The 17,851-nt window shown below is 48.9% G+C and overlaps 1 protein-coding gene across 20 annotated transcripts in view; it reads left to right on the top strand.

The window, feature by feature from the left end:
• CAMK2G (calcium/calmodulin dependent protein kinase II gamma) overlaps positions 1 to 17,851 on the top strand; it is a 58,078-nt gene that overhangs the window by 34,655 nt on the left and 5,572 nt on the right. For 6 of the 20 annotated variants that reach the window (XM_047762828.1, XM_047762824.1, XM_047762826.1 and 3 more), the window contains 5 exons: positions 415 to 458; positions 11,913 to 11,981; positions 13,153 to 13,197; positions 15,303 to 15,351; positions 16,526 to 16,639. In XM_047762828.1, the coding sequence (XP_047618784.1) occupies positions 415 to 458; positions 11,913 to 11,981; positions 13,153 to 13,197; positions 15,303 to 15,351; positions 16,526 to 16,639 (321 nt within the window). Of the gene's footprint in view, positions 1 to 414; positions 459 to 9,778; positions 9,812 to 11,912; positions 11,982 to 13,152; positions 13,198 to 15,302; positions 15,352 to 16,525; positions 16,640 to 17,851 lie in introns of all 20 variants that reach the window. The other 14 variants (XM_047762825.1, XM_047762830.1, XM_047762840.1 and 11 more) reach the window with 7 other exon arrangements.

The raw sequence follows: 17,851 nt of genomic DNA, 5'->3' as shown, positions 1-17,851 counted from the left end.
CATCCTTGCAGCTTGGCCATCCTGAGAATCTCCGTGGTATCTAGGGACCAAGCCCTCCCCTTTCACCCTGGCACTCTGCTTCCAGGCCTAGGTGGAAGCTGTCAAAGGCAGAGTTCCCAATGGCCCAGGCAGCTCCAATATTGAATGTGGTTTCTCCTCCTAAACGCAGTGTCCCTGTTTCTGCTGAGCCCTCTTCCACAGCAGAGGAGATCCTGGGGTGCCACCCTGAGGGCCCGATGCTGCTTGAGATGCCCTTCTTGCTTTGGGGCACCAGGACGGGTCTCTTCTAGGGGTTTCATGAGACTCCTGGCCCCCTTGTCAGATACATCAGTCTCTTGCGGATCCAGCTGTCAGACTTCAGGTTGGGGAGAGGGTACAATGCCAGAGACTTGATTTTCCTCTTTGTTTTCACAGCTGCCAAAAGCCTATTGAACAAGAAGTCGGATGGCGGTGTCAAGGTAGGTATCTGCACTCCACCAGCCCAAGACTGGCCTCTCTCTCCCAACAGTCACTCCCGGGACTCCTTGGCACCTTGTTCCCCCTTTCCCCAGGAACCTTCCTATCCTTGCTTTTCTGCTTTAAACCGGAAACCTCTGTGCTCAGAACAGCAGGTTCCACTGGCCTGAGAGGGCAGAGAGATACGTGTTTCGCTTGATCCTAGCCTGATTGGAAAGACTCAGGGGACATGATCCAAACAATTGTTTACTAGAGGTGAATCCTGAACTTGACCTCCAGACTTGGGTCTCATCTCCAGGGCTTGACTTAATCGGGTTTTTTGTGGGGTTTTTTAGGTCATTTGGTTAATCTTTTTTTCTTTTTCTTTTTAAAGCATAAACCCATTCAATCAAATGAAAGCAAAGGTTGCCTGGGTGACTCAGGGTAGAGGGCTTGGCACCTAACACTACTATCCTTTTGTTCTTTTTTTTTATCTCCAACGTGCTTTCCAAACCCAGCTCAGATACCACTGGGTGAAAGCATCTTAAAACTTTCTCAAGGCATAGGCGCCTCAGGAACAGGCGAGGGGCGTGGTAGATCAACTCATTTCTGTCTAGTGAGGGAACTTTGCCTGGGGAGTCAGGGCAAGAGGAGGGGACAGGAGCCCACAGAGCAGGAAGCCTAGTGGGAGTGGCTGGCTGCTCGGCCAAGGTAGAGGGGTCCTCACACGGCCCAAGGTGTTCTATAGATGCTTTGGGGCCAGGAAGGGTCCTAGGGCCAGGGCATTGGGCAGGAGTTCATGTTTTCTTGAAGCCTACCAATTAATACCACAGAGACTTTCAAAGCCTTATTATGCAAACCTTTAAATTCCAACAAAAGCTGAAATTAGGCCTTTCCCCAGGATCTTATATCCCCAGCTGAGGTAGACCTGTGTGCCCCATTCCCTACCCACCCCCTTCATTCTCTGCATGTCTGCTTCTGTGTACATCTGCCCTAAGGAGGGGAGCTTGCGCTCTGCACACATTTGCCAACATGGAGCTGGGGTTGATGGGCAGCCCCCTAGTTGCAGGGCTGTGAGCTAGATGAGTGGAGCCAAATTAGGAAAAGGTGGCAGGTTTAGATAGAGATTTTGCGTCTTTCTATCTGGGGAAGAAGTTAGACTCAGTCTTTACAAAGTATTAAGTACCTATCAGAGGTCCAGTGCCACACTCAGTTCTAGGGACACACAAGAGGTATAAGCGGAGAAGCCGGTTTCACCCAGCCTTGGGAAGTAGTGAGGTTAATTGAAAAGGAAGATGGACACACCTGGAATGAGCCAAGAACTGAATAGTAAATGGTATTCGTAAATAGTAAATAGTAGATGGTTCAGTCCAGGAAGCTTCTGGGAAAAACCTCATTGGAGAAAGCTAAATGGATGTAGGAAGATTGGAACCAAGTCAGTGATTGCCTTCAGACAATGGAATTGGAGACAGCGTGGGGAGATACACCTTTTGTTTTTACTGTGTACACATGTATTTTCTTTAAAAAGGAAATATATTACTTCTGTAACTTAAAAATGAAAAATACATATTTTATTTTATTTTATTTTAGTACATATTGATGATCTCTGCCCAGCTGGTTCACTGGGTATGTGGTAGAGGGATATTAAAAAAGCAGCTGGGTTGGTCTGGTTGGGCAGAGGAATTAGGGGTTTGTGTGTGAGACCCTAGGAAACACTAGCCCACTGACCAGAGAAGGTTAAGAGTGATGTGTTTGAAAGACTTGGCTAAGTATGTGTTTGAAAGACTTGGTGAATAGAAAAGGGTAGGAACTAAAATACAGAGGTATCAACTAGGATTTATTATCATCTGGGTGTAGGGTGAAGAAAAGAAAATTAAAAGTAGAAAGGGTTGAAGTTCCTGCTGTGACCAGTGGGTTAATGATCTGGCTTGTCTCTGTGGAGGCTCCAGTTTGACCACCAGCCTGACACGGGGTTAAGGCTCTGGCATTGCTGCAGCTGTGGTATAGGTCACAGCTTGGATTTGATCCTTGGCCTGGGAACTTCCCTATGCCACAGATGCTCCATAAATGACTTTTATGCTTGAAAAAAAGACTTTGAATATAATTGTGGGACCAGAGGCTAAAATGCAAGTGTTGGAGTTCCTGGTTGTGGCTTAGCAGTTAATGAACCTGACTAGTATACATGAGGACGTGGGTTCAATCCCTGACCCTGCTTAGTGGGGTAAGGATCCAGCATTCCTGTGAGCTGTGGTGTATGTTGCAGATGCGGCTTGGGTCCCATGTGGCCGTGGCTGTGGCTGGCAGCTGCAGCTCCTATTCAACCCCTAGCCTGGGAACTTCCATATGCTGTGGGTGTGGCCCTGAAAATTTAAAAAAATAAGTTGCTGGGAGTTCCCGTCATGGCTCAGCTGTTAACGAACCCAGTTAGGATCCATGAGGATGTAAGTTCGATCTGTGGCCTTGCTCAGTGGATTAAAGATCCAGTGTTGCCATGAGCTATAGTATAGGTGGCAGACTCAGCTCGGATCTGGCGTTGCCATAGCTGTGGCATAGGCCGGCAGCTGTAGCTCCTGTTCAACCCCTAGCCTGGAAACTTCCATATGCTGCAGGTGCAGCCCTAGAATGCGCGCGCACACACACAAACACACACACACACACACACACCACACAAAAGATGCAAGTGTTTAAGAAGGGCATGACCAACCAAAACTCAGATGCCACCAAGAGACAGTTTGGGGAAAATAATTCACAGCAGGTGTGATGCAGTGAGCTAATATTATTTTTATATAAAAATGCTTTCTCTAATAAATAAGAATACCCCCTAAAACCCAGCAGATAAGTGGTCAAAGAAGATGAGCTGACAATCTGAAAAGTGGAAGTAGAATGGGTTAACAAATGTGGATGTTTAGCCTCACTGGTGTCAGAGAAATGCTGGTTGCAGCAAGGTACCAATTTTTGACTCTTAAGTTGGTCATAGTGGTGTAAATCTGAATAACCCCTCCTAAAGCAGCCTTTGTGTCAAAAAGCCATAAAAATGTTCCATTTTTACCCTTTAGTTCTGCTTCTGGGAATTTGTCTTAAAGGAATCATTCAAAAAAAAACATGGAAAAACTGAAAGCAGCAAGATGTTCAACATGACATTATTTTTAACTATAAAAAGATGGGAAACAACCTCAAAAGCCAGCAAGATAATGACTAAATAATTACACTAAATCTAATGAACCGTTACAAAGTTATTAGTTTTTATGACTATATAATGACAGAAATATTTTGTATTAAAAAGTGGGATACAGGTATCATACCAAGTGAAGTAAGTCAGAAAGAGAAAGACAGATACTATGTGATATCATTTATATGTGGAATCTAGAATATAGCACACGGAGGAGTTCCCGTCGTGGCGCAGTGGTTGACGAATCCGACTAGGAACCATGAGGTTGCGGGTTCGATCCCTAGCCTTGCTCAATGGGTCGACGATCCGGCGTTGCCATGAGCTGTGGTGTAGGTTGCAGACTCGGCTCAGATCCCACGTTGCTGTGGCTCTGGCGTAGGCCGGTGACTATAGCTCCGATTAGACCCCTAGCCTGGGAACCTCCATATGCCACAGGAGCGGCCCAAGAAATGGCAAAAAGACAAAAAAAAAATAAAAATAAATAAAATAAAATTTAGCACATGGAGTTCCTGCTGTAGCACAGCAGGTTAAGGATCTAGTGTTGCTGCAGCTGTAGCATAGGTTGCACCTGCAGCTCAGACTTGATCCCTGGCCCAGGAACTTCCATATGCCACGAGTGTGGCCAAAAAAGTAAAATATAAAATATGGCACAAATGAACCCATGTATAAAACAGAAACAGACTCATAGACATAAAGAAGAGACCTGTGGTTATGAAGGATTATGGGGGTGGGGAGAGTGGGATGGACTGGGAATTTGGGGTTAGTAGATGCAAACTCTTACATTTAGAATGGATAAATAATAAGGTCTTACTGAATAGCACAGGAAACTATCTAATCTCCTGGGATAGACCATGATGGAAAATAATATTAAAAAAAGAATGTGGAGTTCCCGTTGTGGCGCAGTGGTTAGCGAAACCGACTAGGAACCATGAGGTTTCGGGTTTGATCCCTGGCCTTGCTCAGTGAGTCGACGATCCGGCGTTGCCGTGAGCTGTGGTGTAGGTTGCAGACGCAGCTCGGATCCCCGAGTTGCTGTGGCTCTGGCGTAGGCCAGTGGCTACAGCTCCGATTAGACCCCTAGCCTGGGAATCTCCATATGCCTCGAGAGCGGCCCTAGAAAAGCCAAAAAGACAAAAAAAATAAAATAAAAAATAAATAAATAAATAAAGAATGTATGTGTATATAAATGAGTCACTCTACTGTAGAGCAGAAATTGACACATTGTCAACTATACTTTAATAAAAAGAGGAGTTCCCGTCATGGCTTGGTGGCTAATGAACCATGAGAATGCGGGTTCAATCCCTGGCCTTGCTCAGTGGGTTAAGGATCCCAGCATTGCCATGAACTGTGCTGTAGGTCGCAGATGCAGCTTGGATCAGGTGTGGCTATCGCTATGGTGTAGGCCGGCAGCTGTAGCTCCAATTTGACCCCTAGCTTGGGAACCTCCATGTGCCACAGATGTGGCCCTAAAAAGACAAAAGATGACCAAAAAAAAAAAAAAAAAGTGGGATATAGGGCATTACATACACTGCTGTCTAAATTTTGTTTAAAAAAACAAAGTACTTATGGATTATATTCAGTATATTATATGTGGATAGGAAAAAACTCAGGAGAAAACCCACTGAAGTGTTAATAGTAACGTCATTGGGTGATGGGAATTTGAGAAACTTTTTTTTTTTTGTCTTTTTGCCTCTTCTAGGGCCGCTCCCTCGGCATATGGAGGTTCCCAGGCTAGGGGTCGAATCAGAGCTGCAGCCGCCGGCCAACGCCAGAGACACAGCAGCTCAAGATCCAAGCCGAGTCTGCAACCTACACCACAGCTCATGGCAACGCGAGATCCTTAACCCACTGAGCAAGGCCAGGGATTGAACCTGCAGCCACATGGTTCCTAGTCAGATTCGTTAACCACTGTGCCATGACGGGAACTCCAGGAATTTGGGAAAGTTTTATATCATACGTTTTTCTGTATTTTCTACATTTTTCACCAAAACCATGCATTACTTTTTTTTTCTTCCATTTTAGGGCTACCACCTGCAGCATATGGATGTTCCCGGGGTAGGGGTGCAATTGGAGCTACAGCTGCCAGCCTACACCACAGGCATAGCAACACAGGCTCCAAGCTATGTCTGCAACCTACACCACAGCTCGTGGCAATGCTAGATCCTTAACCCACTGAGCGAGGTCAGGGATCGAACCTGCATCCTTATGGATACTAGTCAGATTTGTTTCCACTGAGCCACGATGGGAACTCCAGACTGTGCATTACTTTGATATCAGAGTAAAAATCAAAATACTATTTATTTTAAAATTAAGGAATTAGAGAGTTCCCTGGTGGCCTAGAGGTTAAGGATCCTGTATTGTCACTGCTGTGGTGTGGGTTCGATCCCTGGCTTGGGAACTTCCGCATGCCATGGCATGGCTAAAAAAAGAGAAAAAAATAAGGCATTAAAAAAAGTACGGAGTTCCCGTCGTGGCGCAGTGGTTAACGAATCCGACTAGGAATCATGAGGTTGTGGGTTTGGTCCCTGCCCTTGCTCAGTGGGTTAACGATCTGGTGTTGCCATGAGCTGTGGTGTAGATTGCAGATGTGGCTCGGATCCCAAGTTGCTGTGGCTCTGGTGTAGGTCGGTGGCTACAGCTCCGATTGGACCCCTAGCCTGGGAATCTCCATATGCCGTGGGAGCGGCCCAAGAAATAGCAAAAAGACAAAAAAAAAAAAAAAGTAAGGCATAAACCTGTGTATAGCTTACAGTGATATGTTTAAATCGGATACAGAAAGCCTAGCAAGATAGGACCATGAGTGTTTTTTTTCCTACATTTCTCTTTTCCAAATTGCTTGTGATGTGGCTACAGACCTTTTGTAATCAGAAACAAGTGTGTAGGAGTTCCCATGGCTCAGCAGAAACGAATCTGACTAGCATCCATTAGGGTGCAGGTTCGATCCCTGGCCTTGCTCATTGGGTTATCGAACTCGCGTTGCCACGAGCTGTGGCGTAGGTTGCAGACGCAGCTCAGTTCCCTCATTGCTGTGGCTGTGGCATAGGCTGGCGGCTACAGCTCCGACTCGACCCCTAGCCTGGGAACCTCCATATGCCACGGGTATGGCCCTAAAAAGACAAAGAAAGAAAGAAACAAACAAACAAGTATATGATAATAAACGTGAGTGGATGAAAGTAGGTGAAAGGGGAAGGAAAAGACAAGGCAAGGTGTCAGTTTTTCTGGGCCCTCTTAAAAGTCAAGGTGATAGCCTGTATTATGAAAGAGGCCTATGAAGCTTCTCTGAGGAACTTGAGCTGTCAGCATCCTGGATCTTTCTTTTAGATTACATCCTCTTTGCCCAGCTCCCTTCCCCAGTTCCTGCTGCTTAAAGTCCATAGGGAGCTTTCTTTCTTGCTGTCCAAATGGTTATACAAGATACTTGAATATTAGTATTGGTTTGAGCTGTGAGTCTGCCTTGTACACTTGAATTTGGAGACCTCAGGTTCTGGGTAGGTTTTTTGAAGGTAGTTGCCAGTGACACAGGGTCTGTGGAAGTGTACTCGAGAGCCACTTGTGAGGACAAGGCTTCAGGGATCCTTGGCTGAGGACAGCTTGTACATTCTGCTATTCCCAGGCAACAATGGCTGTCCTGTCTTAGAGAGAGAGGAAGAAAAGAAATAAGAGGAAGGGAGGGAAAAGAAAAAAGAAGGAAGACAGAGATACTGTTATTTTCCCTAAGTACTGTTTGAATATTTGTTTTAAGGGTGGAAAAGAGGCTTGAACCTTTTTCTGGTTTAAAATTTTTAATATTTAATTTTTAAACATAAGTGTGGTTCTCTAAAATGATCTAGTAATTAAACAGTGCTGCAAGGTGCCTGTGAAAGAGGCCAGCTGTGCATGGCTGAGGGCAAAACCCTGAAGGGATGGAGAGAGAAAATGAAAGAAGTCTGCTCACCTGGTAGAAACTAACCTGTGAGTAGAAGGGATTATCTCAGGTTTTCATACAGGACATCACAGGAGTAAGAGCGCCAGGTGGGAACAAGTTGGAAGCTTATTCCCCATTCATTGAAGCAGAGGGCAGAAAGTGCTCTGCCCAAGGCAGGGTCTAGGTGAAAGTGACCTGCATGGCCTTTGCCAGTAAGACAGGCCCTGGTCTGTGCCCCTGCAGAGTTTTCACTGCTGTGATTCTGGGCAAGTTAGAAACCTGTGCTCTGCTTTAGCCTGGGGAAAAACCAGAGTCAACAAACCCAGTTTAACTCAAGCAGACATTTGCTGACCATATGCTGATTTTAAGGCATTTTTTTTACGGGGGGGGGGGGGGGGGGCACCATGGAGATTACCAAGACAAGTAAGATAGAGACCTGCAAAGTGTTGCTGCTCTAGTTGGATATAGGGAAAAGTGTATAATGAATGTAAAGCAGCTCCCTCTTTTTTGGGATAATTCGGAAGTAAAAATCTCACATGTGGCCACATATGAAAGGCTAAAGCAAGAGGCCTCATTGTGTTTAGATTTCTCTCTTTTTTTTTTAGATCTCATTCTAAATTGTGGACCATTCTTTTAAATACTTGTAGTCCCCTTCTTTTGGATAGAATGCATTCTCAAAAATGACCTCTCAAGTAGAATGTCAGCCTCTTGAGGGTGGGAACATTTATCTGTGTTCACCACACAGCCCTCAAGTAAGCATTTGTTGGGTTTCGTTAGAGGAATATGCAATAGTCAAATGACAGACATGTTCCAAGGAGACTTCTCTTTCCCAGTGAGCAAATTATAAAATTCTTAACTACCTTTCGCCTAGAATTCCCATTGTGGCTCAGCAGTTGATGAACCCGACTAATATCCATGAGTTCTTGGGTTCAATCCCTGGCCTCACTCGGTGGGTTAAGGATCCAGCATTGCCATGAGCTGTGGTGTAGATTGCAGATGTGGCTCAGATCTCTAGTTGCTGTGGCTCTGATGTAGGCCGGCAGCTACAGCTCTGATTAGACCCCTAGCCTGGGAACCTCCATATGCTGAGGGTGCAGCCCTAAAAAAACAAAAAATTAAAAGAGTTTTAAAAATTTAAAGATAAGGAGTTCCCATCGTGGCTCAGTGGTTAACAAATCTGACTAGGAACCATGAGGTTGCGGGTTTGATCCCTGGCCTTGCTCAGTGGGTTAAGGATCTGGCGTTGCCATGAGCTGTGGTGTAGGTTGAAGACGGGGCTCGGATATGGCGTTGCTGTGGCTCTGGCCTAGGCCAGAGGCTACAGCTCTGATTAGACCCCTAGCCTGGGAACCTCCATGTGCTGTAGGAGCGGCCCTAGAAAAGGCAAAAAGACCAAAAAAAAAAAAAATTAAATGATAAAATTAATTACCTTTCACCTTTTAGACACAATCTTCTAGGATGTATTTTCAGTGTTCTGTGTGGTCTTTATTGTTGTGTTCTTGTTTTACATCTGAACGTAAAGTCCGTAAGCATCTACTTGAGGTTAAGGCATCACTGCTTTGAGCATTCCCCGTGGTTGACACCTTTGTGTCTGTGTGATCTCTGCACTTTTAATCACCAGCACTCCTGTTTTTCCATTGCTTCCTAATTATAAAATGCAATAAAACATTGAAATCATATAAATGTGCATGGCCATACCAACAAAGAAAGGGAGGCCAAATTTAATATTTGTTGGATGATTTTCAAAAGCTCAACATCTTTATCTGAAAAGCAGCTTAAGGGTGCAGTGGAAAAAGTCTAGGTTCAGAAGTCAACTGTTGTTAAAGCTGAGGATGACCTAGACTAGCTTTTGCTCTTTACCTAATAGCTGCTCACTCGGAATTTCAGGCAGACCCAGTAATGAGAAAAATACATAATCCTATAGGTGAGCTAGCCTCATAAACCCCAACCTGTAAATTTGCAGCAAAATGTTACTTGTGACTTAATCTCCTTTTAAGAGTTTTTTCTCTGAGCGAAGCTGAGATATCTCAATATACTAAATCTCTGTTTGTGAACCTGACAGCCAAAGAGTTCTTCCTCTCCCGGGGTCTGCTGTGCCTGTTGATCTAGATGCTGTTGTAACCTTTCTGGTGCTGGACTCCAGGTCTCCTCCTTCTGCTCTTTTCTCCTGAGGCAGAGCCCACGCTGGTGCACTAACCTGCAGCGTCTCTGTCCTTCTCTTCTTACCTCCTCTTTCCCATTCTCTTTCCCTTTCGCTGTGGTGTGTCCAGAAAAGGAAGTCGAGTTCCAGCGTGCACCTAATGGTGAGCCTTGCCTGCCCACCCATCTGCCCGCTCCATGCTGCCTGCGCCCGCCTGCCAGCCACGCAAACCCATTCTGCCATGTGCGTGTGCTTCACTCATCCTCACTGCATGTCTGTGCTGTGTGGGCAGGCATGGCCTGTCCTGCCAGACGGGGGCCATTGCCCGAGGTTGCCTGGTGGCCTAAAAAAATGGGCATTGGAAAGTGTGATGTGGCACCCCTGCTGCAGAGCTTGGACTGCCCCAGCAGCCCAGGGCAGGATGTGAGGCTCATAGGGATTCAGGGCCAGGCAGCAAGTCCTGTGGGGAGACCCTCACTCACTGCTGCCCAGGTGGGGAGAGGCCCTGCTCACCGGGCATGATCAGCCATTTCCCACAGACTGGCAGCTGGTGGGCCTCTGCATGGTTTGCGGAGAAGCCAGTCATAGGCCCAGGGCTCTGACCCTCGCTCTCCTGACCTTTGCCCCATGCAAGTGCCCATTAGTAGGCTGTGCCCAGTGTTTCATCCTTCCCACCCTCTGAAAGGCTGCAGAGAGCACATATTCTTTCTCATGGGACACAGGGCACCCAGAGGAACATGGCAGCCTGAATCTTTATGAAACCATCTCTTAAAGCCAGAGGCGGGCCCATCTGGGTAACATCGGAGCTCTCTGCAGATATGGCAGGTTTTATAGGCTCCCTGCCAGGGTCTTGGTCTTACCTGGGCTTTGCGAACAGAATACCTTCCTCCAGTGAGCCCTAACCAGTCTGCGTTGGCAGCTGAACTAGGAGGACTCTGCTCTTTTCTGGGGTAATAGAAGAGAGCAGAGTTCACGTGGAAATTAGGCTGCTCCTGGGACCCCCTTCTCCGGCTTGTAGAGTTCAATGGAGTCTTGTAGCACTTGGTTGTCTGGCTTGAGGTTCCATGCCTAGCCCTGGGTTTGGGGACATCTCAACTTACAGCAAATTGTGGCTTCAGGTCTGGTCCAAGGGGCCATAAAAGAGGCCTCCAGGCAGGAAGGAGTAGGTTTTCTGTATGTGTTTCAGGAGAGAAGCAGCACATCCTAGCTGCCAGCGTGCCCCCATTTGCACCCCACCCAGAGACAGTAGCCTTACACTTGTCTCTGCTTGTTGAATTTGCAGGCATCAGGCTGCTCCTCAGTGGCCGCCAGCTCCACTGGGACTCCCAGTGAGTCTGAGTGTATTGGTTAGGGGATTGCAGGAGGCAGAGAGCATCAGTATGACTCCTTGTCCTGGAGACTGGCCTCCTTCCTCCCTTGCCATCCTCCCCCGACCCACCCTTGCTGTGCCACTCAGTGTGATGTTTTGAAATGCGAGGAGGTATCCCACGAGTCTGCTGCTGTGGGGAGTGTCAGCCTGCTGAGCAGTCTGCTCTTTCCCAGGGACTGGGTTCTGGGACTGCTGCCGAGCCCCTGCCTAGATTCACCTACTGCTCCTTGTAGCTCTGCCCTCTTTCCCAGCTGACCAAGTCTTAAGATTTATCAGGCAAAAAGGCCAACAGCACAACCCTGTTTCTGCTCCTTGGGGTCAGTAGGCATGTTTTATATCTAGAGTCAAATTCCACCCCCTCCTCTCTGGACACCCTCTCCTAGGCCAGGTTTTCTTCCTCTTCTTATTCCTCTTCTTTTCAGATCAGGCTTCAATCTGGTGTTTTAAGGAGAAGGAAATGAGGGTGGCAGGTTGAAAGGACAGCAGGAGACTGCCCACAGTTAGGGGACCCAGAGTTTCTGAATTTTGTTCTGCTTTCTTATAAACCACACTCCATTCCCCCTATAAAGTGAAAAGATCCAGAATTCTTTGGGTGAAGTTTGATTGTGCACTGACATAGCACCTGGTATAAGCAGAGCTTTCTGGAGAGATGCTTTCTGGATGAGTCTTTGGGCTCATCCCCCCTTGAGGGTGCCTCGGGGGCTAGGTCTCTGAGTCCCTCCAAGTAATCTCCTCTGATCATCTCTCCAACCACGGCTCCCTTCCCATAGTGTCATGAAGGCCACCTCAGGCCTAGCTCCTCCGGGCAGGCCTGGGGGCAAGGGAGGTCTGGGAGTTGAATCTGAGAGGCTTTGGTGACTCTAGAGGAACTAAACCATCTATTTTCTTGTCTCAGCCACAGAGCAACAACAAAAACAGTCTCGTAAGCCCAGCCCAAGAGCCTGCGCCCTTGCAGACGGCCATGGTACCTCCTGACTACGGCTTCTCCGCCCCTGCCCCCCGCTGCCCCCCCCCCCCCCCCCCCCCCCGCTCCTTCCTGCTTCCTCTTCTTGCCCTCCCTCCCAGGCCTCATGGGCCCTTCTGCTTTCTCATCCCCGTAGAGCAAACTGCTTTGTGTACTGCCCCCCAGGCCCCTTCCCCCTCACTGTCCCGCTTGGCCATGCTCCTTCCTGCATGGCACAACTGCTGCTCCTGCTCCTTTTGCTCTTGGGAAAGAGTGATCAGGGCTCTCAGCTAAACCTCCCAGCCCCAGGCTGGGCCCCCGATGGGTCTGCTGTGAGGGCAGGGAAGGTGAGTTGTTTCTAAAAGGAGAGGGTAGGAGCTTTCTTGGGATCTACTCATCGGTTCTTGGAGGCCTCCTTGTAAAATCTGCCTCAGCCTCTCCCTTGCAAAGCCATGAATAGGGGTCCTCCACCTCTACATGGTGCTGAGGTCTCTGGGCTCCTGGAGAGCCCTGGGCTGCCCATGTTCTGTCTGGGCTCAGCCAAGAGGCACTGTGCGCTCTCAGAGCTCCCTCTGGTGGCCAGAGCTAGAGTTAGCAAGGGAGTGATTGGGAGAGAGGGAGGGGGGATTGTGCCTGCTCCTCCTCCTCCTTCCTGCCGCCTCCTGTGCTGCCTGCTGTGGTGCTGTAGGGACAGGAACTCTAGGTGAAGCAGGCAGCTCTCTGGGCTCAGCTTGCCGTGGACCATGCTGGTCTTTCTGAGAGATCTTAGTCCACTCACCTTGTACCCCAGCCTCCCGCACACCACTGATGAACACTTGGCAGGGCCTGGCCTGTGCCCCCAACCCTGCAGCTCCTCCAGTGTACTTGTCCTATGGGGGGAAAAACACTCAGATCCAGTAAGAATCAGGAACAGAGGCCCTTGTCCTTGGCTCCCCCAGTACCTGCTTCCATTAAGTGCCAGCCTTCTCCTCCTTACCAGCCAGTGCTGTCCCTGAAGTCTGGGGCTTGCAGCTGCTTGGGACCCATTTGAGCCAGGATATTTTGTCTTCTGAGAATGGTTGGCAAGCAGGCCTCAGTAGTCATCATAGGGTCAGTGTACGAGGGTACTGGGGCAAGGGTGGGGTCCCTCAGGGAGGAGCTGTCTGTAGGTCTGTCCTCAGGTCTGGAGGGTAATTTTCATCTTCTCTCACAGGAGCCTCAAACCACCGTGGTGCACAATGCTACAGATGGGATCAAGGTGAGTGGTTCCTGAGCCGGTCTCCTGCTTTCCAGGTGAGCAGGAAACAGCAGACTGGGTCACACGGTCTAAGGGTCCTGCAGATGGCGGCCTGCAGGCTGCAAGCTCAAGGTGTTTGCATAGTCTAGGCTAGGGGTAGCACATGCCTGTTTGTCACTGTTCCCAGGAAGGACATCATACCATAGTGAATCTTTTTTTATTTTTTTTTTACTTTCTAGGGCTGCACCTGTGGCATATGGAAGTTCCCAGGCTAGGGGTCTGATCAGAACTGTAGCTGCCAGCCTACACCACAGCCACAGCAATGCCAGATCCGAGCCACATCTGCAACCTACACCACAGCTTGTGGCAACACCAGATCCTTAACCCACTGAGCGAGGCCAGGGATTGAACCTGCATCCTCATGGATACTAGTCAACTTCATTACCAGTGAGCCACCAGGGGAACTTATTTTTTTTTTTTTTAATTTCTTGACCACGCCAGCAATACACTGAAATTCCTGGGCCAGGGATCAAACCCAAGACACAGCAGTGACAACACCAGATCCTTAGCCCACTGAGCCACTGGGGCACGCCACACCTTAGTGATTCTGAGGTCAGGCTGTAGAACCAGACAGCCCTGGGTTTGCATTCTGGACCTGGACCCCTGGACAATTGACTCTCCCACTTGGCACCTCAGTTTTCTCTCTGTAAATTAAGGATATAATAATAAAATCTTCCTCTATGACTTATGAAGTTTAAATGAGAGTAAATGTTAGCTAGAAAAGCAGAGGGAAGAGTATAACCAGTTCCTATTGTGGCTCAGCAGTAACGAACCTGACTAATATCTATGAGGACTTGGGTTTAATCCCTGGCCTCGCTCAGTGGGTTAAGGATCCAGCACTGCCATGAGCAGTGGTGTAGGTTACAGATGTGGCTCGGATCCCATGTTTCTGTGGCTGAAGTGTAGGCCAGCAGCTGCAGCTACAATTTGACCCCTAGCCTGGGAACTTCCATATGCCACGGGTGTGGCTCTAAAAAAAAAAAAAAAAAAAAAAGGTATAATCAAACCCAAGAGCATTCATTCTCCATTGCCTCTCCCTTTATGCCCTCAATAACTTTGTCTTTTATTTTCACTATCATTGGTAAATATTTATTGAGTCCAGACCATCCATAGTTCTGGTTTATAGAGGTGACAAGGTGAAATTCCTCTCCACAGGTGAAAGGGAGGCAGGTAATAAACCAGAAACCAAATAAATAAGATAAAATCCAGTAGTGATAAGTGTTACGAAGAAAATGACCCAAAGCAAATAAGAGAGTGAATAGGGCCTTTAATTAAGTGGTCAGGGAAGAACCTCCCTCAGGAGTTAATATTTGAGCTAAAAACTAAATGACTGGAAGGTGACCGCCAGGCCGATGCTGGGACAGAGTGCCCTAGACAGAGGCAATGCAAGGGCCAGAGCTGGGCATGGATACGAGACTGAAGAAATCCAGGCTCAGAGCATGGTGAGCAAGGGCGAGAGTGGCAGGAAGGTGGTGAAGCTGGAGGAGCAGGAAGGATCTGCTCTGTAGGACTTGACAGAGCTGTTGGAAGTTCTTAGCAGGGGAAGTAATGGAGGCTGATTTACACTTTGAAAAACTGGCCATGTTATAGGCAAGAACTTGGGAGAGGAGGCAGGTGTAGAAGCAGGGAGACCCGGCAGCCGTGGTAGTAGTTCAGGTGCCAGAGGTTGGTATCTTGGACTTGGGGTTGGAGTCATATATTTGATAAGAAGAGGTAAGACACGTGATGGATTTTGGAGGTAAAACTGTCAGATTTGATATTAGACTGGATAATTGAGATATGAGGGAAAGCGAGAAAGAAAACAATCAACATAAAATCAAACCTAGACAATGACTAAGTTTTAGCCTGAGTAACTGGATAAATGATACAGGTACGGAGTTGGTGGAAACTGGGGAGGGTGTTTGGGGATCTGGAGTGGTCTAAGAGTCACATGGCAAGGGCGGCTATAGAGCCTCTGAGTTTTCCTTGCAGCTCCCATAGGAGCACATATTCTGCTTTTGTTCTGCTTGGCTCCTCTGGTTTCCAAGGGCCTCAATGTATAGAAACTTGTTCTTTTTGGCCTACAGGGCTCCACAGAGAGCTGCAATACCACCACAGAAGATGAGGACCTTAAAGGTAGGTGCCGACCCTTGGTGGGGAAGGGGCCCCAGCAGTGTCCCCAGCGCCTGGGCTCCAGTGGGGCCCCTGCTTCATCTGCCCTCAGAACTGAGATTTGTGGCTCCTTATACCCCAAGAGAGGGTTTGGCATAAAAGCCTATTTACCATGGGCCAAGATACGAGGCCCTTGTCTGCTGTTGCTGGGCTGGGAAAGAGGCTTCTCTTCTTTGGCCATGTCTAGGATAGCCAAACTCGGGCTTCTCCTGAGCCTCTCCAGGCCCAGAGCTCAAAGAACTGTGCCTGCTGTTGCTGCTGCTGCGGCCGTGACATCCCACAGAAGTAGCCTACAGATGTCATGAGCCATTAGTAGGGTGACCAGTCGTCCCCACTTCCCCAGGACTGAGGTGATTCTCAGGATGTGGAAATTCTGGTTTTAAAACCAACAGAGCCCTGGACATAGTGGGATGGGTTGGTCACTCTCATCACAAAGCCTTGGCGTGAATGAGAATCAGAACCACATGTGGCCATGTCCCAGTGGTCCTGTGAGGACCACCAGCTTAAGCTTGGACCCGGCTGGAGTGCCAGGGGGTATGCCATGGCACAGCAGGCCAGACCCCTGAGAATCTGTGTCCTGCTCTTTCTAGTAATGCTCCCTTTGCCTTCAGTGAGTGACCTTAGGTCAGGATCTCAGAAAAGTTGGAGGTATGTTGCAGGACAGAGCTGAGGGAGCGTGCCCAGGGGCAATAAGAGAGTAACAAAGCTTTGGTAATCAGAATAAAAAAAAACAAGCGTAAATGTATAAGGCAGTGAAGAAGTGCCTCCAGGGGTGCTGGGATTAAGGTCAGATCATTTCACTTTGGGGGATGCTGGCCGAGTAAGCAGCTCCTCCACACCTGGGCTCTTAACCTTGTAGCCTTGCCCTCTAGAACACCTTTCTCAGGAGCAGGGGTCTCTGTACAGGCTGTTTGAAGGCTCCTCTGGAGGCCACAAACCCAGGTCTGTGCCCCTTCCTGGGGCTGTCAGCTGGCAGAGGCGGTGGCATGGGACGTGGTCCAGTGTCCACAGTCCGAGGCGTCGTCTGCCCGGCTCTTCAGTGCCACGGGCTCGGGTCCTGTCCAGCTTGCTCGCTCACCTGCCTTGTTCTGTTTGTTTTGGCTGCTCTGCCTTGCCCTGCCCTGCCCTGGCTGGCTAGCTGCCCCGCTCCGCACTGGGAATGGCAGCTCGGTGCCTGAAGGACGGAGCTCCCGGGACAGAACAGCCCCCTCTGCAGGCATGCAGCCCCAGCCTTCTCTCTGCTCCTCAGCCAGTAAGTGTGAGGGAGGCACATTCTGGCTTCCATCCCCCTGGCTCGTCCTGAAGCCCCTCAGGGATTCCCTCTAGAGCTGGCAGCCCAGCACAGCTGTCCATCTAGTCAGCTTTGGGAGCTCAGCCTCTGCTGGGTGGGGGAGCAATTGGAGCTACAGTTAAGACCAGGCAGGGGCCCTTGAGATGGACTCAGAGACATGAAGAGGAGTAGGGGGAAAGAACAGGGCTGGGGGAAGGAGTAGGAAGCCCAAGGGATTGCAGGGAGCTTGGCCCTGGCACTGAGCCAGGAAGAAAGGCAGACTCAGGAGTCAGGTCCAAGCAGGTGGGGGTGGGGAGGGTGGGGGTGAAATTGCCATGGTCCAGAAACCATGTCAGGATGTGGTGCTGCTCGAGGCTCAGCATAATACCGTATTAAGAGCTTGGGGTGAGACAGACCAGACTTGAAATCCAGCTACATTACCCTCAGAAATGTGTAAAGTTAAGTTTAACCTCCCAGAGCTACAGTTGCCTTATCTGTAAAGTGGGAATAAAATGGCTCCTATCTCATAGCATTGTTATGAAAAACAAATAGGATATCCTGCTGGGTTACTAGTAGCTTGTATTTATATTTTCAGTTATGTTTTTGTAGAGGATGCCTTTGTCTGCTTCTTTTCCTCCTACAACCCATCCTTTTAGAGTATCTAAACACGATCCTCTTCACCCAGAGGGCCCCAGTCAGGTCCTGCAGATGGGTTTGGTGGGGATGGAGAGGTTGTGTGTGTGTGTGTGTGTGTGTGTGTGTGTGTGTGTGTGTGTGTGTGTGTGTGTTTGCACGCACTCGCATCCCTGCTTGCCTCGAGAAAGTGGATAGAGCTCCAGGGTTCCTCACCTGCTGCTCACTCACCTAGAGCTGCCCCCTGATGGTGCTAAGGGCTATGGAGCCCCCTCCTGGCTGTACCTTTGGCTGCACTGCCCTCTCCCAGCGGTGCCCCTTGGCTGTGCTCTTCTAATGCTCACATTTGTCTTGCAGCCTCTTGCTCCAGTGAGGAAAGGCTTGTGGCCTGGGCCAGCCTGGGGCTCCAATCAGGGTTAATCCAAGCTCAGTGGAGCCCTCCCTTACCCTGGTGGTGGCCTCTGCTAACAGTGGTGCTCCCTGTAAGTGAGCTGCCCCTGAGAGCAAGATGTCACCAGCAGTCCCTTGGCTTGGGACTTGGGGGATGGGGCGCTCTCAGGG

This window comes from Phacochoerus africanus, chromosome 15 (genome assembly GCF_016906955.1).
Source record: "Phacochoerus africanus isolate WHEZ1 chromosome 15, ROS_Pafr_v1, whole genome shotgun sequence".
Classification (NCBI taxonomy): domain Eukaryota; kingdom Metazoa; phylum Chordata; class Mammalia; order Artiodactyla; family Suidae; genus Phacochoerus; species Phacochoerus africanus.
This window is presented reverse-complemented; position numbering and strand designations above follow the sequence as displayed.